Genomic DNA, 27,009 nt, shown 5'->3' on the forward strand with positions numbered 1-27,009 from the left:
TTGAATGCCAACACACACCACGTCTGTATCCTTGGCAGCATTTTGTGAAGCTCCCAGTGAACTCACGTCTGTTGTCTGGAGTGTTGTTGTGCCCCACATCTTTGTGGTAGAAAATCTTTACAATGCTGCTTCAGTTCAGTGAAGTTTACAGCAATCATTTATACATCTCTCTTAAGGCATCACAGCATTTTAATCAGGTTGAGGTCTGGACTTCGACTGGTCTACTGAAACACCTTGATAGGTGTCTTGTTGCATGACCCAGTTTCATCTCACCTTTAGCTTCCAGACTGATGGCATCACATTTGACTAGAATACTTGATATACAAAGGAGATTATGGTTAATTGAAAGACTGCAAGGGGTCCAGGTCCTGTGGCTGTAAAAGAACACAACAAAATCACTCCACCACATTCAGTCGGTATAATGTATTTGTTCTGGGACTGTGTTTGGTTTTCACTAAACATCTCCACTCTTGTCTCATCAGTCTAAAAGACATAGTTGCAGAAATCTTGTGGGTCATTCAGATGTAGCTTTGCAAACTGTGACGAAGCCGTCTCGTCACTGACTGCCGCCACTACTGACACTGAGAGCGTTCACACACATTCACACACTTGCCTGACTACTGTTGTAGGGACAGGTTCACCCACGTAAAAGTCCGACAGTCACATTACAGCAGCAAAACACACAGGAATCCCATCTGCCTCACCTAGCGATATATATTAAGGATGCACACTTAGAATTTTTGCCAGTCACTATCTGCTTTTATAGAAGAGAAAAATGTGGCGTTTGTTTGGCACTTACTTTGAGTTAAAGTTGTTGGATGTCCACTGGGAAAATTGGCAACTGTCTTCAGTGTTTTCCTCTTTGGAATAATGTTTCTCAGTGTAGGATGTTGAACTTAAGTAGGTTGGAAATGGTCTTATAACCCCTCCTAGATAGATGGGCAGCAAGAATTGTTTCTCCAAGATCATTGCTGATGTGTCTTCTCTTTGGCATTGTGTTAACAAACATAATTTTAGTTTTAGTTTTATAGCTTATAAAGCAGAAGCCACACTTGCAGATGATAAATAAAATGCTTTCAGCAGCACCTGGATGCACCTTTTTGTCATTTTTTCCACACATTCTGCATTTTGGCTTAATTTTTATTAAATGACTAAAGATACGGAGCAATTTGATTTTCCTTTTTCTATGACTGTATTTACACACAAGCTCTATGAAATCCGTAAATTGACCCTTTATGTCCTCCTAAGTGACAAAACCAATGTATATTTGTGTGTATTTTGGCTCATGTGTCTAGGAATGAGACACATAAACGTGAATGTAAGCTAACAAATAGTGAAAAGATTAACACCCCCTTTATATTCGTGTATTTTTAATGTGCATGGCAACAAATTACTGCGTGCTTTGCTTTTATTTTCCAGTGGTACATGATATCCTCATCTGCTGATTTACTGGGAGGTCCTCTGCTGCTGGCTTGTTATAATTTTAAACAGCATAAATTCACAACTATAGCTGTTAAACTGAATGGAAGTTCTGAGGTATTTTAGGAAGTTTACAGAAACTGGGTGACTCACTATTAATAATGTCAGGGGTTATTGGTATAATGCACTCACACACATGCCAGTAGAGTTTAGCTAAAGTTTTGTTTTGCTGTAAGAAAAACTCTAATTGAAAGAGAACTTATTTAAATCTGAAGTTTTCTTCTTTAGTTGTTCCAGGAATTTCTTCCCAGGAAGCTATTTTAGAGCCAGGCAGGTGTGTGCTTGGTATCCAGACAAAGAGGCAACACTCCTGCTGTGGGTCCACTGATAGACCTTAACATTTGTTGTCAGAAAACATGAAAGAAACAGAAATAGAAATAGATTTCTTGTCAATGTCTTCCTTTTATAGAGGAGAACAATTCCTAGCTTGCTTGTAGTAGATATGTGTGTAAATATTGTGGATTATTCTGTTTTTGTGGCAACTTTCAAGGATTTTTTTAAATGTATAAAACATGCTGCAAAGAAAAAGAAAGAAAAACCACGAATTAATTGAACCACTTCATATGTAGACATGGAAACTAAATTATTCATGAACATTAAACATTTTGTGACTTTGACCTCAGCAGAAATTCATGTATGGTATCATTTTTTTGTCATTTCTCATAATCATTCCTTTAAAAAAAGCTGCATTCTGTGTCTTTAAAAATCCAAAACTTGTAAACAAGTTGTGTTGAAGTGTGAGTCATATTTTGTGATTTTAAAACATGTGACATGTGTAATGAATTGTTGTTGTAATTGATGCCCTGTGCAGATGGATTGCCGTCACTGCAGTGAAATGATTGCATAGTTTCCTTTCTTCTTGCAGGTGGCTCTTCTGCTGAATTTATTTGAATTGTAATGACACCACGACTTTGCTGATAGTAGCTGTGCTTTCAGAAGTTCTTCCAGTCTCTCATGGTTGCAAACAAACTGCTCATTTATTGGCGGATCCAGTGTGTCACCTACCAAATGAAAGAACTAAGAAAGAAAGAAAAAAGAAAGAAAACTAATCACATCAGACTCAAAGCAGCTCTAAAGATTTAACACATTTCTCCTCTTCAAATTAAGTTTCCCTTCTCCTCTCCCACTTCACACCTCATTATATTATTTTAACTTCTGCTAGTGTTTAAGTATGTATGAAGGTATTGGAAGCTGCTGTTCCAGTAAATGAATTTTTGCCCTCGCTGTGACTTTCCAAATGCTGCAAATCCCTGGACGGGAATGTAATGACGTGATGTTTGAGATGAGATGAAATAAGGTGATTGTTTCTGAACACTTGCTTGTCTTTTGTAGGTATGACTATGTGGAGATCCATGATGGGAACTCGGAGACAGCTGACCTGCTGGGAAAGCACTGCAGCAACATCGCCCCAGCGCCGATCATATCATCGGGCCCCTCGCTTCACATCAAGTTTGTGTCAGACTACGCCCACCAGGGGGCGGGCTTCTCGCTGCGCTATGAAATCTTTAAAACTGGTAAATAGTTACTTCTTGCTACTTGTGACCTTTTCGTCTACAAATCCAGAATTCGTGGAAGTTTAACATAATTTTCTTGTCTTTGGGGTTAATGATGTAAAGCTACTGATGAAGGTGGAGAAATGTGTGATATAATGAATCCACCATAACTCTAAACCAACAATAAAAAAAAATCTGTTTCACTTTAAACAACCCTCAAACATTGAGAAACTTATGTAAACCAGAGTGTGTATAAGGAGCTCACCTATGAATAGGCTATTAGCAACTGTATTACAAGCTACTAGAGGTCATTAGGTGATCAAGCTTAATTTATCTTCCCGGAGTCATCGGAGAGGGAGCCATGGAGACACACAGTAGAGGACCCTTGAGAGTCCTGTAGTCTGTCCGGGCGGGTCATTGCTTCACTTCATGGCACTTTGTGTGTGTCTAAGTGTGTGTGCCTGACATGGGTCCCCTTCACGCTGCCATGGGTCAGCCAAAGTGAGACCAATTGAGATCAAGGGCAAGTGAGACAGAGAGGCGCGTAATGTCGTCCCCACAGCCATCTTGTCCCGTTCCCCCTGAAAGCATTCCTCACATGCCTGCTTAATTGAGTCCTGAGCCCTGTTCCCCTGAGACGCACACACATACACACGCTAACGCACATGCACACACAGAGGGCTGAGGTTACTAACACAACACGTGTGGTTGTCTGTGTTTTTCAATTCATGGCACCAACCTTTTGGGATTTCTTTAGTGTGTGTGTGTGTGTGTGTGTGCTTTGTGCTTGACCACCTGATGGACTTTAAAGCAACAACAAGGGTGTCAGTGTTCACACTCCAGCACCCCAGAGAGAAAAGACACCAAGACACAGAAAGAGAGGAAGATTTGTGAACCTATTGATTTATTTTGGACTTTAATGTTGTAAACCTACCAGACATGAAAGAAAACACACCAGAGGTTTTATGGGGGCGTTTACCATTTGTTTCTCTGCTTTATACTCTGACTTTTATTACAGGTGTATTGAGCCATTTTTTAAGTTGATCATAAACTGTATAACTTTCTCAATTTGAGCCTATAACTGTCATTTATAGGAGAAAAAGTGTGTCATCTTATCTCTTGCTGTGATGACTTTGTACTTGGTTTTGACAAGATCTTATAAATAGACTAGTTTTATTCAATCCCACACATGATCTAAATGATTGAAGGGACAGTCAAATCAAAACAGACCAAAGTAATGTTAAAAAAAAGTCTGAATCCTGCATTTTAAATACAACAGAAAAGTAATGAACCTGGCTGCAACAAACCAGTGTTACCAGTTGCAAAAGTCCATGTTCGTCAGGTGAGACACTTGCTGGAACAGTTGTTTTAACAGTTTGACCAGACTGCTTCTTTGTCAAAACCAGAATAGTTTTCCTAGGGCTTCCCAGTCTGCAATTCCCCCAGGCTTAGAAATAACAGAAAGAAAAACAGATTAATCAAGCAGGTTCCCTAAACTATCTTTAGCAGGCTATGCTAACAAGAGGATCACCACAAGGACACCATGCTTGATAAGAAGAGGCTAGCCAGCATTGAGTTTATTTTTTGCCACAGACAGTTACAGAAATTACCCTGACACCAGGAAAAACAACGGAATTCTGCTTGGGTCATTTTTTTCCTTTTTTTTCTAGCAGTTTTGGACATTTTAGGTTTTCCTTTTTGGATTTATTGGAGTAATTATCAACTATAAAACAGCACCTGCTAATAACTTGAACAAAAACACACACAATCAAATTAAATTATGTTTTATAATCTCCAAATGGAAGTGTATTTGTTTTTGTTTTTTTTCCTCTAAAATTTAAAGCAGCCCTAACAAAGGCTCGTTCAGTATTTCAAATTCAAATTTTCAAATTTGTCTTGCGTCGTGTCTCTTCTCTGAGCTCGCTCCAGCAAATCAAAAACTGACTTTTGTCGGATCTTATGCTCTGTCACTTTCTCTCCTTCTTGTCTTTGCTTCCTTCCATTATGTCCTCTTGGGTTTATTTGCTGAATCAGCCATGGTGCAGGTTCAAACAGCCTTTGTGTTGATATCCAGTTGCTGGTGTGACGTGGTGCTGTAAAACAAACACAGCTGTAATGTGATGCTTCTATAAACAAAAGTTTTCAAGTGTGATTTCTCAGCATTGGGATGCTGCAGGGCAATGACGGCTTCAGAAATGTGCATTATGGATGTCAGTATACCAACAAAATGTGTTAGAAGCACCGAGTTTTAAGGTTGGAAAGTTAAGACAAGCTTTTACTTCCCTTTCTTCCTCTGAGGAGCTGCTGTTTTGCAGTTCTTCAGGTTATTTTCCCCTTTAAGGACCAAGTGTTGGATAGTATTTCTATTTGAAATATAAGTAATGCTTATGTATGTTTTCAATTATTACTTTAATTTTCAATTGACTTATTTTGCACATCCTCTGTGAGACATCTCCTGGTTTGTCTCTAATTGTAGAACTTGCTGTGTGTTTGCGTCCAACCCTTCCTGGCAGCAGCTACATAGCCATTTGGGACGTTCAAGCTGTTGTTATACTGCTAACAAGATCTTGTTATCCTGGAAGGTGCAGCTGAACGTCTGGTTGCGGGGGTGAATTTCTGTGTGAGTGTTTGCATGTTAAAATGTGTGTCTTATGTGAATACTGCACAGCCTCATGTAAACTAGCTAAATATGACAGACGAATAAAGGAAAAAAATTTTCTTCTTTCCTAAATGTTCCCTGAAATTCAAAAACATTATTGCAGCTTTCTTTTGAGCTATTACTGAACACATAAAGCAGATTAAACATTTATTTATTTATATAACCATTTTTACTATGATCTCATTTGGGCTTTTCTTCCCAGTTGCTCCACTCATACCATCTTTGCCAGAAGACTTTGCTTACTGGGCTGAAATAATTTTTCTTGGGCCAGGAAATGTCGTTGCCTGGAGACATCAGTTGTTTTTGAAAACCACTAAAACAATCTGATCAGATTTAGTCTATATTTAACTTGAAGCTGTCACTCTTTGTTGTGATAAAGCTACTCTGTTTCAGGTCTTTATCACATTCAGTCACTTTGTTTTTGATTTTTTTATTTCTTTGCTTCCTATGAATGTCTTCATCCCCTTGAGTGAACATTTAGAGGCAGTTTTCTTCTCAAACCTATTTCAGCTAAAGGGAAGGTCTGCAAGTCTGTGAAATTATATAAAAAAAAGTTCATGATCCATCCATATAGATGAGTAAAAACCAATGGGGCAGCTTCAAATAAAAACATTTTTAAAAATTTATTTTATTTGATTTACAATTACTTACAAGCCAAACAAACAGGCATGCCTCACTTGTTGTTGTTTACACCTCTGTTGCTATGGATATTGTAGTAAAATTCCACCCAATACCAATGAAGGCAGGAAAATGTGCTAGCCAATCAAATTTGACTGTCTAGGCAGCGTGCCCCCAGCTGTTATTGTGACCCAGAACTCACCAGACTTGCATACACACACACACGCATACACACACATATGACTGCACTGATGCAGGCTGGATCGCAAATGTTGGACAGCTTGGATGTCTGCACGCAAACACTGGTTCACACATTCACGTCTACAGCCGTTTCTGTTTTTTGTCACACTACTTTGTCTTCTATTCATTCCCTGTAGATTTTTCTGGCTTTATCTCCGATCTTACAAGCTTAACCTCGGCTCATAACCAGAAAACCAAAAGATGGCCCACCTGGTCATTAGTTTTTGACCTAAATGAAAAAATTGATCAACTTCAGCTGAAGCCAACCAAGTTAATATATATTTATGAGTCACAAGTACATCTACATCCAACCACACACACTCAAGGTTGTGTAATGTGAAAGTTATCTTGACAATCCCTCCAATAACTGGTGTTGTTTACGTTCTAGCTGATGCCTTTAGGCATTTCCTCCCTGCCTCTGTCCGACTAATCAAGTCAGTTTATTACAGAGTCTAACCAATAATATCACTCCTTCTTCCCTCCTCTGGCTTCCATTGAGGAAAGTGGTTCCAGATCTAACCTAGAAACAAGCACAGGATCATTGTGGTAACAAAAACAAATAACAAAAAGTTTTCAAGTTTTTTAAAAGAAAAAAAGAAAAAGAAAAATTTTAAATAAACCAAACAAACCATTATATGGTTGGAAGAGTGGAAGTAAGGGACACTTTTTGTGTAATATAACCAACAACCTTCATGTGTGTGGTTCCAAAAACTCATTTTCATTTCAACTATATTCAGATTGATTTTGTTTGTAAATATTTTATATAACAGACAGGGTTTAGACTGGTGGTAAACATTTCTTTTTTCACCCGAAAGTCCAGACCAAAGTTCTTGAGTTTGTTATAACGTATTTCAACATTGCAGTTAGTTTGTATTTAACACAGCAATTATTCTGCTTCCTAAAGTGTTTATGGCATACTCTGTTATCATCATCTTTGCATGGCTCTCTCCTCTACTCAGCACGGATTGGTTTGTAGATGGGAGAGTAAAGTACGTCAATATGCTATCGGCTCAGAAGGTAGACTTCTGTCATCACCACAACAGTTGCAGAATAAATAAAATCACCATTTTATCAAAGTGAGCCATGTCCTTGGCGGTTTCACTGCTTTATGCAATGACATGTGCAACTTTGTTTTCTGCTCCCACCAAAATGCATCCTGTAAATGTTTTATCATGAAATTGAATCAAACCATGTTTCAGTCTGAGCCACATGGTGAGGCCCTGGTCCTGATAAGTTTGGACCAAAAGTAGAGATGAAAGAGTCCTTCAAATGCTCCAAGAGTCATCATTTCATGTAAACATCATAAGGAAAAATTTCCAAATGTTTTGCTGAATTACGTCACTAAGAATTGCTGGATCTGAGCTTGTAGTAAAACTTAAGTGGAATCACTTAGAGGGTAATTATGTTATGACAGCTTGACTTCATATGTCAGCTGGAATTTGATTGAAGAGACAGTTCATGAAGAGAAATAAACTCTGAGATCCAGAATCAGAGGCAGAAATATAATGTCAAAGCAGCTTTAGCACCACATGCCTCTAACTTAAATGACACCCAGGTGGAATCCAAACATACATGAGGAAAAATCGAGCTGTGGTTTCTCTGCAACTGTTTAACTGTGTGTGGTCGTCTGCAGTGTGTGTCTTTCAGCTTGCTTGTTCTTGTAAAATTCCTCTGCATGTGTACCTACATGCGTGTTTGAGGGAAGGCTGTAAATGTGGGTTTCATCCAACTAACAGCCCTTTGGCATGAGAGACAGTTTCACTGAAATTGGATGTCTGTATGTCAGTTTATGAGACACGCACAAACATATAAATGCACATGCACATTTTTATAATGTTCGCTCACGGCTGAGATAAGTCAGTGGTTATTATGCCAGAATATCATTACACACTGCACTGACAAACCTCGCCCTGCCTCCTAGAGATCAACGAGGCATGAGCACCCACACCAGATCTACCCAGCAACACACATCCACACACACACACCCTATAGTTCCCCAAACCTTACAAGTGAAACATGTGTTTCTTTCACCCTAATCCTTTTCAAACAGTTGAGAAGTAATAAGAAGAGAATAGTGCATGAGACAAGGTGGAGGTAGGTGTTTGCTGAGAGGAAGCATGGAGAAGAGACGGACCAGAGCAAGGCAGGAGAAAGGAGGGCGAAAGTGTTGTTGCTATGTTCATGAAGTAATGAGAGGGGAATAAAATCGCTGTGGGCTACAAAGCTGTTCAGGCGTTCACTCTGCACACACACACACTCACACACACACACACACATAGTCACGCAGACCCGTGTAATGCGGCGACGGCCTCTGCAGGGGGGCCAGACACAAGAGGAGCCCTCTGAGAAACAGTGTGCCTATGTCTGAGCGTGTGTTTGCCTCCGTCTGGGTTCACCGCATGATGGAGAAGATCATGATAACAAGAAAATCAGACCAAAAAAGTGGAACAGCAGAAAAAAGATGTAATTATAATAGGCATTTTTTTAATCTAATTTAAAATAGATGTGATGGAACTAGATGATCAGATAGACATACAGGAAGCATTTGTGTGTCAGAGTAAATCTGGAAGCTGATTTTAAGTAACAATATGTGCAGAAACAGGGTGGAGACAGCAACATGAGTATACTCAGCTATAACCACAGTTACAGCAGAGATGTTGAAAATTAAAGAAAATGACACAGTGTTTCATAAATAAATACACTTCCCTCTTATAGCATCTGTCAGTCAGCATGCCAAGTTGCCATGGAGATCTCCACTCAAAGTAACAAGATTTTAACTTTGAGATTCACTTCCACAAACCTACCCTATGCCTTGACTACACCTGCCACAGCACTGCAGCACTGCATCACTAAAAGCTGCAGTCCCACTGTAGGTTTTACTTCGATCATCCACACCGACGACACAAAATCAAGCAGCTGTGTGTGTATGAGAAAGTTAAACAAAACAAATACTTCAGTTTGGTTTGCATTATAACACGCAAGCTGATAAGCAGCTCACGCCGAGAGCTTGATTGATTAAAATTCATGTTTACGTGCTGTCAGACACATGTGAGGAGGGGTATTACAGATGTGACCCAAACATATGTAGCATACAAGTTGTCCCAAACTTATATAACCACGCACAAACACAGCCACATGTAAATACATTTTGCACGTGTTCTTTCTCAATTACTTCTCTTCATTTACTTATGGAAGGATGTAAGCACAATAGCAGACACCCAAGCAGACCGGAGAGAAATGGGTTGCCATAAGAGGCTTAGACAGCGTTTGTGTGTGAGTGTTTGGTCACACACTGCTAGCTGGACTGGAATAATGGTCCAGTTGGTGTGAGTGCATTCTCTCTATAATATGCGAGAATGTATTAATAGAGGGGCATTACAAGTATGTGTATATGTGTGTGTGTGTGTGAGAGAGAGCATGTAGGATCTAATCTAAAAGCTCCCCATAACTGTTGACCACCCATCCATGATACTGTCAGCAGACTATCTGTCTCTCTAATACCTACTCTTGCTGACTTGTGTCTGCTCATTTTTCTCAAAGATTAAAGAAGGGTGGAGGCGGTGCTTCCATTTTCCTTGAAGCTGCTGGAAGCATCTCTGGCCTGCGAGGATGTTAGATACACAAGTTGAAGCATTTTATGTGACAGACTCTTAAAGTTGAGATCTCTGAAATGACCACGATTGACCAAAGTAGCTACTTCATGCTCTGTCGTGAGATCAGATTGGTCATGTGATCCGATCTCATGGCAGAATACAAAATAGCTAATGTACAATAAATGCTCCAAAACTGTACAGTTACTTTGTTCATTGTGGTCCTGCATCTGTTTCTTTCCTAGTCTGACTGGTGTTTACTCAGCAACAAAAATGAAAATGAAAAAATACTACAAAGAGAAATTACAATAGGAGTGAATGCCACTCCCTTATAGCAAAAAGCACTAAACCCTCTCACTTGCTGCATGAGATTGTGGGTGTTTCTAAGAATCATTGCATTTTCCTCACCAGTCGTGATTTCTTACTATTTCCATCGTGTTCTCACATGTGAATGGTTGGGCATTTAAAAAGTATATTGTTAGGGTTACTATTATTATAAATGGTTCGGTCTATCTACTATAAAACACATAGACAGTGATGAGGATGTGAATAATTATGGCTTACACACTTTTAAGTCCTGTACTCTAATCTCTGTCATGTTATGTGAGCGATTCCTGTCAGAAAACATTTTATGTGATTATTTTTTATTACTGGTAATTATGAAGCTAAAACAGCTAAATCAGCTTCATGTTTTTCTATGCTTGTTTAATTTTATTAACATCCTTTAAATATGTGTCTCCCATTTATATATTACTACTTCATAGTCGTATTTTAAATTGCATGAACTGTTTAAAGTATGTAACATGGAACCAGAGCTCACCACAGAATGTGTCATAGCTATCACGAATTGTACGACTGTTTTCTCAACTCATTGTCCTTTCTAAATACAGCTACACTGCATACATCTCACTGCATGACCTTACCTTTGACATCTTATGCATCTATTACATCAGTGTTCAGTGTCTCATGTTGGTTTGGCCATGGATGCTTATAAGGAGGAAGGATGGGCTGGTCAGAGCCATTAGTTTCCAACCAACCCAGTTTGACATCTTTTCTAAACAACATTTTTCTTTCGCCTCTCTACTTCTCACTCACATGTAAGAAAAGAAAGTTAAAAAAATACAGATTATGCTAAAATGAATGTACATTGTTTGGCTTAAACATTGCAAAACACACGGTTAGGTTTGTAAAGTTATGCATGGTTAGGGGTGACAGTACTAATAATACTGTATGTTGTGGTTCCTCATTGTTTCTAACCATGGGTTGTAACACGACTACGTTGTGGACAAACGTACCTGTTATAGATTTACTGGTGAGACTGGGCTGGAAAATGTGGATACTGATCTGGGACTTCTGAAATGAAGAAAGTGTGTTGAGTTGGCTTAAAACTTACTAAGAAACAGGACCTTTGGGTTTCTGCCTAGAATAATTCCATTACTCTGAAGTTTAATGACAGCCTTTGGTGTCCAAATCCTTTTTTAAACAAATACACTTACAAATCTGTTGACATTTTTTTTATTTTTCAGGTTAACAACTTTAACCAACATCAGGCTGCTAAAGAGGTTGATTTCCTTTTTAACATATGTATCTTCCAACTTGTTTTGTCTCTTCTTAACAGGCTCAGACTGCTCCCGTAATTTCACCAGTCCCTCGGGTCTCATTGAGTCCCCAGGATTTCCTGACAAATACCCCCACAACTTGGAGTGTTCCTTCATCATCATTGTCCCGCCCAGCATGGATGTCACCCTCACCTTCCTCACCTTTGACCTGGAGAACGATCCCCTGCCAGGTAGTGATGGAGACTGCAAGTATGACTGGCTGGAGGTGTGGGACGGACTCCCCGGAGGTAAAAATCTTTCACTTTGGAAGTATTTTGTCCATACTCTGGTATTCTCCACAGTATTTATGCAAGTTGTGGAAAATACATTGAATGTCGATGGTGTTCTTGATGGAAATGTTCAGCAATAGCTCAAAAGTACTGTGAGTCAGTACAGTAAAAAGTGTGTGTATCATGCCCTGCCTACATCATTATTGACTGAGGTGGAGCAGCAACTATTTTAGTAGCTTTGTGCTGGTAGATGAAAGCTGAGCTTACAGGCAGGATGCTGGCACCTACTGTGGAGAAACAACATAACTTTTAAAGGGGAAAATAAAATAGAAGTTTCTGAGCAGAGGTAGAAAAGATTGGAGGTGAAAGGGGGAACGGCAGTGAGCTGAGATATTTCTGGTCTGGCTGCAAAAAAATTGGAAGAGTTTAGAAAGACAAGTCTAAGGCAAAAGACCTTGGGTCTCGTTTCAAGCGATGGAAGGGGTAGAGAGAATTAGTGGAGCGGTGGAAGGGCTGCTGGGAAGACTGGAACAAATGGAGATGTTGGTATGAACATAAAGGCCTAAAGATTTGTGGTCTGCCATCAAGATAAGAGAAGCAGGCTTTCTAGGGAATTCAGTAACTGGGACTGGAAAGAGGGGAAAATATTTCTTGGAAAATTGATATTTGCAGGATTATACTATCCTAAACAAGCTCCTGAAGCATTTACTTTAAGATGTCAGATACTTTCCATTCCATTATAAAAATATACCTCCCAAACTGGAAAATCAGATTGGAAGTATTAGACATTGTTTGATTGCCAAACCTTGTATGCAGCTTAAAAATCACTCAGCAAAGACTGATTCACTTTAGCTGAAGAAGAGTGCCAACAACAGAGCTGCGCTCGCTATGAACTTTACTGAAAATATGAATTTAGCCTGCAGGGCAACAGAAAGACGGAGCAATTGTACACATGAACAAAACAGCTGCTTACAAGGATAAAGCATACAAAGACAGCTGCTGCATGAGAGTCTGCAAAAGGAAAAAGGTGGAAGAGGAAGAAAGTGAAAGGCACCTATTGTTGATGAAGGGAAATGACAAGAGAGACTGCAGGATGAAAGGAAAGACAGTGAAATGTAGAGGAAAGGGACTAAAAAGAAATAAAATTCAGAGTCAGAGGTGAAGGATTTTTAGTTTTGCCCTCTGCATGAGTGTAGAATTGCCAACAGGAAAAGAGAACAGGAAAAGTCAAGCAGGAAAAGAAGAAGACAGAGTATGTTTGGGTTAAAGGAGTGGGAAGAAGGGAGGAGACGCTGATAGAAGGCGGGTTAGTCCGTAAACCAGTTAAAGAGGTTAAAGACAAACGACGAGCAAATGAGAGTTTCACCTGATTATAGCTAAATACGAAAAGAAAAAGAAAACACTAATACTACGTTTCTTCATTTGATCCAACATACTGTACTTTAATGTGTAGAAGTACCGATGCTTTCAGGTTTTATCTCCTCTGATAACAGACTAGTCAGTTGTTTGCTTCCATCTACATTCAACAATTCAAAGGAAATGACACAAAACAAAAGACCCACAGTTTACTGTATATCACATTTGTTCTGCTCCACTCTCCTCTTGTTCCTGTTTTCCTTCTCCCCACCACCATCACGAGAAGAGTTATTGCCATTATTTGCTCAAGAGCCCTATTTCAAATATCCAGCCATTCCAAAAGGGAAGAAAAAAATCAATAGCACTGATCGATCGTTGGCTATTTTCTCTCCTCCTCCTCTTCCTCCTCCTCCGCAGACCTCCTCATGTGTATATCTGTGTGTAAGAAGGGAGTAGGGACTTTGGAGGATGAATGTACTATCTGTGCTCCTACTCCTTTACACACACACACACACACCCCTGGGCTTTAAATCACAATCATTTGTTTGTGTTGACACATTGACAACTCGTGGTACAGTGGGCTATTAGAAAGGAAGACACGAGTGGAATCATTTAGATCCTTGGATTTACACATACACACACACACACACACACACATATATATATATACTATAGAGAGCATCTTGTAAAACCACTTTCAGTCCTGAGATAGAGATGGCAGATTAAGGGAGGCAAGGCGATGACACGAGGAGTGGAGTGATGAGCACATGTCAGGAAAGAAGGGAGTGAAAGAGATAATAGATGAAAGAGAAAACAGTGCAAGAAGCAAATAACCAACACATTTGAGAGTTGAAGGATTCAAAGATAAGTCCCTGGAATATTCTCTCATGAGTCAGACAAATAAAAACAGAAATGATGGCATACAGTTTCTGAGCTGACGGTAGTTTTTATTTTTATCCGATTTCCAGCTAACCTAATAAATCTTGTTTGACTGACAGTGGGCCCTCAGATTGGTCGATACTGTGGGACCAGGGTGCCTCCTGAGATCCAGTCATCCACTGGGATCCTCTCCCTGTCCTTCCACACTGACATGGCCGTGGCTAAAGATGGCTTCTCAGCTCGATATAACATGACGTACAAGGAAGTCAGTGAAAGTAAGTTTAAATCAGAGTGTGTTTTATTTAAATATAAACCAAGAAAGAGTTGGTCATGACCTTTTTGCCTCCTTCTGTGGTGCTCTCGCAGCTTTCCACTGTAGCAGTGCATTTGGTATGGAGTCAGGAAAGATCACAGATGACCAAATCACTGCCTCCTCAAGTTTCTATGATGGACATTGGTTGCCACGTCAGGCCCGACTCAATTACAACGACAACGGATGGACGCCGAATGAAGACAACAACAGGGAGTACATTCAGGTACAAATCCCAGGATAAGGTTGCTTTGTTCATCAGAATGCAGCACAAAAATCAGAACTCCAAACTTATGATCCTCTACTCATACTAAAAATATTATACTAAAATCCATTTCTTTGCTATTTTAACATGTTTTTCTTGGTGTTCACATATCGTATTAACTCTACTGCAGATATATTTGTGTCATGTGTGTATGTGCGGGATAGCGAGTGGGAGGTGTAGTGCTATCAAGGTTTAGCAGCCTGGGTGAGGCATTGTTTCCTGTGTGCCATCACGATGCCAACTTTGTGCCATCCATGAGATAAGCTTGACTTATGAGGCCGTGTGGCTGAAGAGCGAAGGTTCACTCTGTCCAGCCAGAGAGGGACTTTTCAGTCAGTTGCCCTCTGTAAACAACCGTTTATCTTGTTGGATGTCACCTTCTGCTAGTTTCACAAAGCCAACCTCCAGCTCCAGCTTTGCCTTTTGTTCAGGTCCGGTGAGCTTAAATAGGGATTGGGTTTGTTTTAGGTGGTATTTGCAGCTCTGCTGTTCTTTTTAGGTCAACTTTCATAAAAACATTTTAAACTAAACACTCACTTGAACACATGTATTTAAGATTTTAAGGGCAATTCTGGGGGGCCAGCAGCTCTGTTTTATCATAACCTTAATCTTTTCACCTTATGACCTTTGAAACAATGCCTGGAGTTTGTTAGATTCTTTTTAAAGGATATAATTCATAGTAGAAGTAGACTGATACATTGATTTAATGATATGTAAGAAAAAGCAAATCTTTTAGTTGGAACCGTCCTTAACACTAATGCTGCATGCCCTCTGCAGGATGCCGCACCTCAAGCTGAAAACCACTGACCTCAACTGTCCTGTGCAGTTTGCTGACTGTTCTGGCTGTCAGCTGCCAGATATATAATCGCACTGCAAAATCCAAGCTTCCAAGATTTGAGCTCACTGTGAGAGCCTAAAGTCAACTGTCCACTTTAAAGGTTTTTCTAAACTACCTTTTAGCAAAACCTGAAAGATTTTTAAGGTTAATAACAAAAGTTTTTGGCTGGCTGCACAGATTAAATCTGATCATTTCGTTCATGTTCATTTATATGCAAACGACATCATCCTCTAGGACCAATGACTCAGTCATAGACGTCACATAAAGATGTGAACTAGAAACAGTAGTTTGGAATTTTATTGTTGCCAGACTCTGGCCCAGAAAAACACAGGAAGGGACTGTGGCCAAGACGCAGCATGACGCCAAGGTCCCATCAGCCTCACACTTCCTCTAACTTACCTCCTCCAGCAGACAGCTCAATCCCTGCAGCCCACACCCACAATACACTAACTATTCTTATTATCACTGCATTTAACAAAATCTGTTGAGAGGCTCTTTCCATGTTCAGATTATGAAAATCTTCTTAATTCAGGGAAAGACCCCAATTTGAATTTTATTGTCTGGGATATTTGGATTAAATTGGGCATCACAGTTTGCTGGAAAAACAGCCCGAATCTCCCCCATGCTGTTTTTATGCCTCCCTGGTGTTGTGGTTGGGTTGTTGTGTTCCACAGAGGCTCTCAGCTGTTTCATTGCGTTAACACCTAACAGAGAGCGAGAACCAATGTGTGTGTGCGTGTGTGTGTGTGTGTGTGTGTGTGTGTGTGCATGTAATAGCTTCTGCCTTGACAAGCAGCTGTCATAGATGCCATCGTGCCTCTCCTTGTTGCATCATGCACCCTGTGGTGTCCTATAACTTAGCATGTGCATGTGTTGTGTGTGCGTGTGTGTGTGTGTGTTTTTCCAGGTCAGCCACGTATGCTTTGCCACAGTAACTCAAAAACCATGTTTGTGTTTTGAATCTCTCTTAATGGCAGGTTTTCTGACTTAGCCTCCACTATTTATCTATTCTATTCTATTCTATTCTATTCTATTCTATCGTGGCATATTCCAGTGAGGTGTGGTGCAGATTGATGATGCAAGCTCTGGTGGCTTCGTTGTTTTAACAGCTCTGTGATTGATGAGAGACCTTCCCTGGGAAGGCTCACTTAACATCTCTCTCTCTCTCTCTCTTTCTCTCTCTTACATTTGTTCTTCGCCTTCTTCCTTTTCTTTCTTTTTCTCTCTCCTGCCACCTCACTCTTCACTCCTCCATCTCATCTCTTCTCATCAGTTCTTCTCATCAGTTTCAGACTATTGATTAGTTGTCTTGGTGGATCTCAGTCTTCCGCTACCAGTTCAGGCACGTTTGTGTGTGTGTGTGTGTGTGTGTGTGTGTGTGTGTGTGTGTGTGTGTGTGTGTGTGTGTGTGTGTGTGTGTGTGTGTGTGTGTGTGTGTGTGTTGGAAGTAATCTAAAACACCTGTCTCTCTGACGGATAACAAACACAGCATTTTACCTCCCCCGGTGTTTTGTACTATACCCCAGTGGGACATACAGCACACACTCACACAGCACACTCAGATTAATCTGTGGGTTTCAACAGCTCCAATGGAGGAAAATAAATGTTATGACCTTAAGTAGAACCTTTCTCATCTTCTGCTCTCTATTTGTCTGTCTGGGATTGAGATGGCTTAAAAGAATATGAAATATGGTTTCGGTGAGGAACTGTCAATTACCACAAGCTTCTGAATTGCAATTGATATTGTTGAAAGATGATCCGTAACAAACAGTTTTTGAGGTTAAAGGTTAAGAAAACTTTTGGAATCTGGACTTCAACAAACCATGGTCAGACAGACTGTGGACAAATAGAAGAAATCCATGTCAATTGTTACCATCCCAAAGCAAGTCATTTAATAGTCTGACTAGTCTCAAAGGAATCCAAGGAAACTCACTCACATTACCTGATATTAATGTTAATGAGTTCACCACAAGGACAACACTGAACAACAATGTTGTATATGACAGGGTCGCAGAGAAAGGGGTGGCTGCGCTCCAAGGAGAATATTATTGCTTGTCTGCAGTTTGCTAAAGGTCACATGGACAAGCCACTGCACTCCTGGAAACATGTTTTGTAGATGGATAAGATCCAATTAGAAGTGAAAACTCTACTTGTCAGAATGGGAACCTTATTTTATTTTTAAAAAACTGACGGTGGTAGTATCATGGTTTGGCCCTTGTTCACTGCACCTGCACAACATGTCATCATTAATGGAACAATAATAAGTATTGACCTAAATTTTTTGAGAAATTGTTTTTTAAGTAAATTAAAGCCGAAAGTGGGTGATTCAGTAATCAACTACCATTAACATGAGTTACTTTTCTAGAGTATGTTTACAAAAAATTTGAAACAAGTGGTCAAGTTAAATTCTTGATCAAAATCCTCCATAAAATATGGGTGAACCTGAAACAGTCAGGTGATTTGAGGAAATCTAGTCAATCAAATAAATCAATAAAACAATGGCTATTTATAATGAATTTTTTTGTCTGACTGGATTGTCTCCATCTCCTTTTAGGATTTAAAAATATCGGATGTGTTTCATTATATTTCTACAGAAATAATACAAGTATACAAACCTTTGAACACCTCTGTAGTAGTGTTGTTCAGTATGAGGGCAGTATTCTGCATCCTTCATCCTGCACAATGGTGTCCATGTATTCTAGCAGCATGCCAGACACGTAGCACAACATCCACAATCAGGATGGGGAGGTGATTATTGCTATTGTATGAGAGGAAATTGAAATGAGCCCCAAGTCATTACAATTGATTTACCAGGAGAGAAATCGGAGAAGAAAAAACATGAAGAAGGAGGTGAGGAGGAGAGGGAAGTAGACTTACCCCTGAAGACTAGAGTGGGATAATGATAACTTTAGGTGTTTATTCATGTGAATATATTAACAAGCATTTCATTAATAGAACTTAGGTGATGGAGAGTAGTAGTATTTTACAGGCTTAGAATATTTTGAACTAATTTTATGCACAGTTTTTGATTTTCTTGCATTAGTTTAGCTGTTATTTTGTTATACAGAGCTATTATTGTGTCATTATAGAAAAATGTAAACATATCTCCTTACCAACAGGTGGACCTCCATACTCTAAAGGTGATTACAGGCATCGCCACACAGGGTGCGATCTCGAAGGAAACTCAGAGGACTTACTATGTTACCACCTTCAAGCTGGAGGTCAGCACGAATGGAGAAGACTGGATGGTCTACAGACACGGCAAGAACCACAAGGTGGGCACAAAAACACATGGTATAACCGAAGAACAGCTACAAGAACTAATGATTATATGCAATCATTCTTATGGAAAAGGTGGAGAGAAATATAAAATGGGATACATGCAGTCAGAGTTGACCACAAACCCAAATCTAACCAGTGTTTGTAATTATAGCTGATCAGCTGCCATTTAGTGGGTTTGATTTAAGGGTTTACGACCGAGCCTGAATGAAAGCATGTCTTCAAGGTCTAAGTAACACCTTACATCATCATATGAACCCACATTTATGCTTCATTTTCTGCTTTTTAGATCACATCTGTTTTTTGTTAGTTTCTGGTCAGAGTTGTGCTGAAGGTTGACCTAACCGAGCAGGTCTCTGTGCGCTTTTTCCCTCAGAGGTGTTAAGGCATGATATGTCAGTGAGCATGCTGCAGTCTGGAGTTTGGGGAGGGGGTTCCAGGCAGAAATGTCACAGGCAGTATTGAAAGTCTTAATGGTTAAAAGAGCAATTAAAGTACTGTAGAGGCGCATTCCAGCGGTTGTGGCTGGTTTTTCCATCACAGCAGTTCTCCTGCAATGTGGTCACACATGTTTGTCCTGTGGTCTAGCGCCACGTCTAGCTTTGCGCTATATTTTTCCTTAATGAACAGTAATGCATGCACACTCTCACAGATGCAGGTTTGCACTCTAAGGGGAAAAACAGGAGATCTAGTTTAACTTTCTGGGATTCTTTTGCAGACTACAGATCCCATAAGACTTGCAGTGAAGGCTAACTTCCAGAGAGGTGACAGATGGATAAAACAAAGTGGAGAATAGGGTAATAAATGAGGAAAAAGTAAAAGGCAGGGAATATAAAGTTATATTTACAGCAATTCAGCAATTACGCTAAGCTTATAGCTATCATTACACCGACCTTCTGCTAAAAATGACCTAAAGATTCATTGCTCATGCAGAGAATACAATTATCTTTAAGATTATAAGAACATATGCAAGTAGAAAGTAAAAGTAGCATCCAATAAGGTGATGGAGGCAGAACAAGGAATACATTTTAATCCTAACCATAATATTTATTTTTATTAATTAAGCTGATTTGATTTCTAACTTTATGCAAGTGATGTTATTCCCTCAAGCCAAGCCTGGACGGACTATGAATAACAACTCATGTGTTGACAAGTCATAAAGGCGACAAGCAAAAAGGCATCTATTGAGGATTGTAAAAAGAATGTATTTTAGTCCAAACCATGATTACCTCTGAGTCAGTCCCAATCCTGAACAGGAAGTGAAGAAATGCTTTGGTGAAGTGTTGTTGTGTTATTGACCAAACATATGCAGGAATTTTTAAAAAAAAAGGGAGAGAGAGAGAGAGAGAGAGAGAGAGAGAGAGAGAAATATATATCTGTGTGTTGAACTTGCATCTCATAGTTAAAAAGAAAGATGCTCCTTAACAGGATTTTGTGGATTTTTAAAGGAAATACTTGAACAGCGGATATGCTACAATTTAAAAATGCTCAGAGTTGTATACCTGTACATACATACCACCTGTATGGGTTTAATATTCGAGGGTGAATTGTATTTAATCGTAAAAACAATTAAACAACATTTTGCTGTTTTGACTGGAGGACTTGTTGGGTATAATATATGGAAGACTATGAATAAATAGGCCTTTTTAATTGATGGAATATTTCTATAGTTAATAGAAGATAGGGGAATTGTGATTAACAGAAAGTGAAACTGACAGTTTGTTCCTTTTACTTTGTATTTAGTTGGATTTATCCATCCGATTCTACAGCAATTGCAGCCCAGTTTCATAGCATGTTGACACTGACATACCGTATAAAACAATAAAAATCCAATATGCAAAAAAGATCAATGACCAATGTTTTGAGATTAGTTGCTGGTGTCACTACCCATAATCCCCCTTGATTCCCTCATAACCCTGGAAAGCTGCCTCGAATTGAACACCAAGAGATACAGAGAGGAGGGTGTGTCGACATGTAAATTTGTGTGTTTGAGGCGGATGGGTCTAGAATAAATCAGCAGCAGCTTCTGGTTCAGTACACATGCAATCACACAGACACAGACACACTCAAACCAACTGGTAAGAGTCCTCTGGGCCCATTTGACTCCCTGGTGTGTCAATCTGTGCAGTAATCTGACGGTTCAGATCAGGATCGTCAGTCACTTCAGTTAATCTGCTTCTGTGTCTCATTGTTATGTATATGCAAATATACTGTACTATATCATGATTATAGGATGGTCTTTGTGCTATTGTCTCCCACTTAGAAAGAGAGACAAAAGAAGCAGAGAGAAAAACAAAAGATGGTGTGTTTTAGTGTGTGCTGCTTATTTTTCTGATGATGAAACAACGGTGTCAGCATATAGGCTACCGCGATGTCCATTCTCAGCTGACACTCCTCAGACAGCTAGTCAGCATCAACATTACTGAGTGTTTCCGTCATATTTCAGGGATGAGTGTGTGTTTTCATGTAATAGATCACTCAGCAGTAGTGTATTCTGAATAAAAACACTGACTTTACTGGTTGAACCTCTTTTTAACCATACATTTCAACATGAGCCTTCACTGACATTTTCATTCATTTCCCTACTTCTTCCAAAATCTCTTTATCCATCAGTTTCTTCTTCTGTGTTTACTCAGTCACACAGTTCATATGTGCATCTACAACTCCTTCCACTTTTTCCAATCTCTTCCATTTCCCCTCCCTTGGCACTCCATCGTTTATTCCCCCGTTATGACTCTGAGAGAGTCATCATGAAATAGACAGACACGTTTATGCTGCTTAAACAAATGACTTTTTTGTGACTGCCACAATGACGCTAAGTGTGTGTGTGTGTGTGTGTTTTAATCTGGAAGAATGATTGAATTAGTTTTTTATGAGCGAGAGGCATTAAGGGAGAACAAAAATTAATTGGAGCCACATAGACAGATGGAGAACACATCATACTGAATGTGAAAAAACACACCATGCTTTTTGTACAGTAAATGCAACGACTCGACTGCCTATAGACAGACGTATATTTGCAACTTTATTCTTGTTGCATCTTAACGTTTGTCTCAGATTAATATCTCTTAACGAAGCAGCGACCGTGTGCACACACGCATACACAAGCACACGCTTAAACATTTGGGAGCCAGCTCATAGGGGTGGTGCTGCTGTTACACAGCATCACAATGATTTGTGTGATCTGTAATGTATTTGATAATGTCATTAAGGCCTGTTGTAAACCAGATGGAACATATGGAAAATATGTTAACTTGCAGAGACTTTATAGACAGAAAGTAGTTTTCAAACATAATTTGCTCCGAGGAAGCTCTGACAGATATACTATCAGAGAAACAGTACAGTGAATCAGGCAGATCCAAATGCCACTTCTTGTAAATCAGAGGCATTTCAGTTTTTCTCTGTACCTGTCTTAACTGCAGAGCAGTCAACCAGTCTTTGTCAGATCTTTAGACAGCTCATGTGAAGTTGTATGATGCAAAAAGAGAAAAAAAAATATGATGATGATATCTGTACAACTTGCTGTAGTGAAGGATTTGGAACACAAAACTGCCCGTGGGCCATGTTGTAGGAGGTTGAGCAACATTGGCAAGGGAAAAGTATTGATTTTCAGTGACCCTAGGTCTCAAGTTGAGAAATTATGTTGACTCACTTTCAGGCTGAGTCTTGACTAGTTTAAAACCTTCTATGGAGAGTTTTTATTTAGGTTTGATATGGTACAAATGTCACTGTATAGTCCCCTGAATTGTTGCAGGCAGACCTGTCCGTGGTCATTGCAGTGCTGGACCTAAGCCAGAACACAAAACCTCTTATTCCCACTCCAATCTGTGCAGGGAAAGATGGGTAGAAAAAGAGAATTTGTGGAGTGAGGGAGTGGTACTGTATCTTGATGAGAGGAACATACAGAAAAGTTTAGTAAATTTGCAAAGAAAGCAAAGGGGAAAAAAGCAAAAGGTTAAGTAGTCAAGCACTGAACTGATGGTGAGGAGAAACAAAACGGTGCAGATGGAGGAAGCAGAGATGGAAACCAGAGGGAGGTAAGCAAGGTTCATAAGGGAAGAAGTGAGAGAAGGAAAGAAGCTGACAGGGGGAAGGAGTGCTCACCGGGGAATCACAGAGCCTAAGAAAGAGGGACGAATGGATGGATTGAGGCAAGAAGGAGAGAGAGAATAATGAGAATTGCAGAAAAGGGTGTTGACCGCAAATCCCTCCGGATAGATCAGAGATCTCAGCAACAGAGCCTGGAAAGATGTCAGGAGGGGGGAAAGAAAATAAAACACCAGAATGGAGGGAGGAAGGCTGGGAGGTTAGGGAAAGAAAGAAGGGAGGGTGAGGTCAAAGGAGAAGGGGAGAATCGAGTTTGTGACAAATGAAGACAGAAAAGCTGAAAAAAAAAGATAGACTTGAGACAAAGGGGTGTAATAAAGGTGCCATGTGTCATTTTGTCTTTGAGACATGTGTGTTGTGTGTTAGATGCACATAAACTAGGATTCAGTTCTTAAAGACTGGTTACCTTCCTGAAAACTGTGCGTTTGTCCTAGAGTGATGAAATGAAAGGAGATGGGACGGGGTGTTTTACTATTTTATAACTTGGAGCTCTCACATACACGAAGCACACTCAGCATGGACATTTGCATAATTTAACACGTCTATGCTGGTCTCCTCTAACTGACTATGACCCTGCAGGCTGATGAACCACCACACACACACACACACACACACCTGTTCTTCTCTATTCTTCAAGGAGAATACATTCTGCATTAGATTATCTTGTAGTTAATCTGATTTGTCGCATTTTGCTTACAAACAAGAATCAGATACCCTGCACCTGCACACACACATCTGCTCCATCACTTTTCACCTAAACAGGTGTATAAAAGTGAGCTAAAATGGTATTCACTGACCGTTTGCTAACTTTGAACCTCACTCAAAGGCAAAAGTGCCATTTAAATGGTTGTACAGTATTTAGATGAGCAACAGTTTTGCTTGCTGTTGTAGTAGACCCGAGCATCTGTGTGTGTGAGGGAGGTGTGGGGGGTGTAAAAAAGCATCTGCTCACTCTGGTATCAGCTTCCCTTGTCTCTTAACTCTTGGGAAAACATTAAGTCATTAACAAATGCATAGAGCATGAAAGCGACACACACACCTAACCTGAGCTGGGCTGCAGGTGTACTCCATTAGCTGATTGTAATTGAAGCCTTTCGGACAGACATTGTCAACAGTGTATTTAAGAGTTTAAGACCCCAGACACCACCTCTCTGTGGACTCTCCCTGCAGAGTCATCGCATGGGAGCTTTAACAGGAACAACAGTATGTTTGTTACTCAGCAGGCATAAACATGTGCTGTTTTATTGTTTATTATCAGTCTAAATGCACAGGTTAACTTATGTGTGACACTGAAATGTACACAAAGGATGCATAAAATTATTTTTGACAGCTTGTAAATAAGGACAGTTTTATGGAAGTATTTTGCTGTACAAAATACTCTAATGTTAAGTCATTAATGAGCTCATACAGCAGTGTAGAATATGACCTTTGGACTATGTAGAAAATAAAACATTTAATGAAGATCATCACTGAGTAGTGAAAACCAGTGGATGCGTGCATGACAACATGACAGTAAGCAGTGATTGTTATCCCAAAACCACACTTTTGTTGGCCTGCAGGTCACACTGACAGCATGGCTAAATCATAACTTTTCAGGTCACTGAGATTAAAACTAAGATTCCAGTTTATTTGATGCATCTGGCACTAAACTTTTTGTGGCTTGTCTGAGCAGATTTCTGCAAATTACTTTACTTACTGTAAATCATAGACTGAAGACAGGATTAAAATACATTTCTGGACATTTTTCTGTTTAGTTTTAACTTGTAGTGTTTAATTCATATCTACCCTGATTGATATAGAGTCACACACAGACAGTTATGGATGCAAACACTCTTCCTTTTGACCAATGTACACTCACTAGTCACACACAGAGTGAACATGCAGATTCCAGGCAGAGGCTCGAACAAGCATCGTACCTGCTGTGAGGCAACAGCTAAACTACTGCAATGCCCCATCCTGACACAGTTTTAGTGCATTGTAGATATTTGCTTCACAAAGGTTTTAAATGTCACCTCTCTCAGTTTTACCCTCTCGGTTTGTGGTTAGCTCATTTGGCAGCGCATCAGTCTCCCGTGTAGGAGACCAGGGTTCAGATCCTTCAGGGACGAATATTAACACCTTCCAGTTGGGCCCTAAGACCCTTAATGCTACTGCCTAACCATTCTAAGGCACTTTGGATAAAAGCATCAGCTAAATAATTGTAATGTAAAGGTTTGCTGCAATGTTTTGTTGCATTTCATTAGTGGTGCACAGAAGCCTATGGGAAAGCTACAAAGGCTACAAGGATACATTAAAGCATTTGCATCAATCTTTTGCGGAAACATCTGGCCACTTGTTACTGTCACAGTGCTGTTGAAAGAAAGCTATGGCATAATAAAGTCAAACACTCTTGTTTCATGGTCTAATGTCATATGTTATGGTCTGTTTGGGGTTATTTTGGAAGGGTAACAGTACATCAAACAGCAGCTGGAATTACAGCTCTGTTTGGTGACCCTGAACACAGAAGATAATTGAGAGAAAAAAAAACACATGCATGTGCACAAAGACTCAGTACAGTACATACGGTTACAGAAGTGTGTATGTATGTGCTGAGGAAATGTTCCAGTCAGCACCAAGGGAAATCAGAAAGCACCCGCCAGCCCCCAAATCCTCAGAGTAAGATCTCATAATTACACTTTTGCTCACACAAACTTGTGATTACAGTCATCTACCACAATCCCATTAATTCTTGTATGGCCTTTAGGCATTTTTCCATCATTTAGGTGGTCACGGTTTGAAGTGTAAAGGCCTTTGCAGGGATACGAGGTCACAGGGCCTGACTTTGTGTTACTCGCCCACTGGGTCATGGTTCAGTTCCCAGCTGGCTCTGTGGTTTGCTGCTGTTCCTGCAAGTCAGAGACTCCCTTCATCCATAGTCTGTCACCCCCAATGGGTTTTGCTGTTTAATGGATTGAGAACAGGAGGAAAATAATGAATTTACACACAAAGACACATGCATCGACTCACACAGCTAAAACAAAACACCTATAAATGTGAATCCAAGCAAGTAATTGCAAAGCCTTTGGCTCTGTTAAATAAGGCTCACTGCTTTCTGAAATAAACACACTAGGTTGTTTTATCATCACTAAAGTAACATAACAAAAAGGTTTCTGTAAGAAGAACAAATGTTTTTTCCCTAAATTTCCAGCAGTATATCATCATGGCAGCGCAGCAGAAAGTGAGATAGAGATGTCTAAGAGAAGGACAGAGAGGAGAGAAGAAAGTGAAATGATAGGGAGGAAAGCAGAAGCCCAGCTGTGTTTTCCTCTGGAGAGCTCAACAGAGATGACTGCTGGAGAGAGACAGATAGACAGGGGGGGACATGACACTCTCAGATAGACAGAGATATGAAGTCTTGGTGTCAAGAGACAAAAAGAGTGCTTCTGGCCATGTGCACTTGCATTCAATTTCCTTTTATCTATATTTGTGTGTGTTTTCACAGGAAATGGTTTTGTATGTGTGCATAGTGAGAAGTGCAGGGGATCTTAGGGCAGTGTGTAAGCATAGAGAAACTAACTGTGTGTGTGTGAGAGGCCACTGTGTCTGCATTTAGTGTAAAATTGTATGTGTGTGTTTGTGCAACGAAGGGTGTGTGTTTATCTTTGCACTCGGTGCGTGAAGGATTAAAGATGTTTTCCTGTGTGTGTGTGTGTGTGTGGGGGGGGGGGGGGGTATTCAGGAAGACTCTCCTCCACATACTTACATCTCTGATTTATTGCATACTGCATGCCCTCAGACTGTGTGTAAGTGTGTAATACTCATTCTTTCCTCAATGAACACATACTGTGTTTATTCTGTGCATTCAAAAATGTGTGTAATCATTAAAAAAATAAATATTTTTCTGTTGTTATTCGAAACTCGTGTGAAATCATGTTGTCCTGAGCTGTAACTGTGAAAATTAATGTTACTTTGCCATGCTTGCAAAGAAAGAAAGCAACTGTATTCCCCAAAATATTGAACTATTTCCTGAAAGGTCACATTTTTCTCCCAACTTTTTTCCCTGTAGAGTCCAGAAATGCAAATGAATTG

At 39.8% G+C, this 27,009-nt stretch overlaps 1 protein-coding gene across 2 annotated transcripts in view; it reads left to right on the forward strand.

Moving 5' to 3' along the window:
* LOC121650361 (neuropilin-2-like) overlaps nt 1-27,009 on the forward strand; it is a 97,893-nt gene that overhangs the window by 21,881 nt on the left and 49,003 nt on the right. For both annotated transcript variants that reach the window (XM_042001839.1, XM_042001840.1), the window contains exons 3-7: nt 2,812-2,993; nt 11,698-11,925; nt 14,262-14,417; nt 14,509-14,678; nt 18,675-18,830. In XM_042001839.1, the coding sequence (XP_041857773.1) occupies nt 2,812-2,993; nt 11,698-11,925; nt 14,262-14,417; nt 14,509-14,678; nt 18,675-18,830 (892 nt within the window). The remainder of the gene's footprint in view (nt 1-2,811; nt 2,994-11,697; nt 11,926-14,261; nt 14,418-14,508; nt 14,679-18,674; nt 18,831-27,009) is intronic.

The sequence above is a fragment of the Melanotaenia boesemani genome, chromosome 12, assembly GCF_017639745.1.
Source record: "Melanotaenia boesemani isolate fMelBoe1 chromosome 12, fMelBoe1.pri, whole genome shotgun sequence".
In the NCBI taxonomy this organism is placed as follows: domain Eukaryota; kingdom Metazoa; phylum Chordata; class Actinopteri; order Atheriniformes; family Melanotaeniidae; genus Melanotaenia; species Melanotaenia boesemani.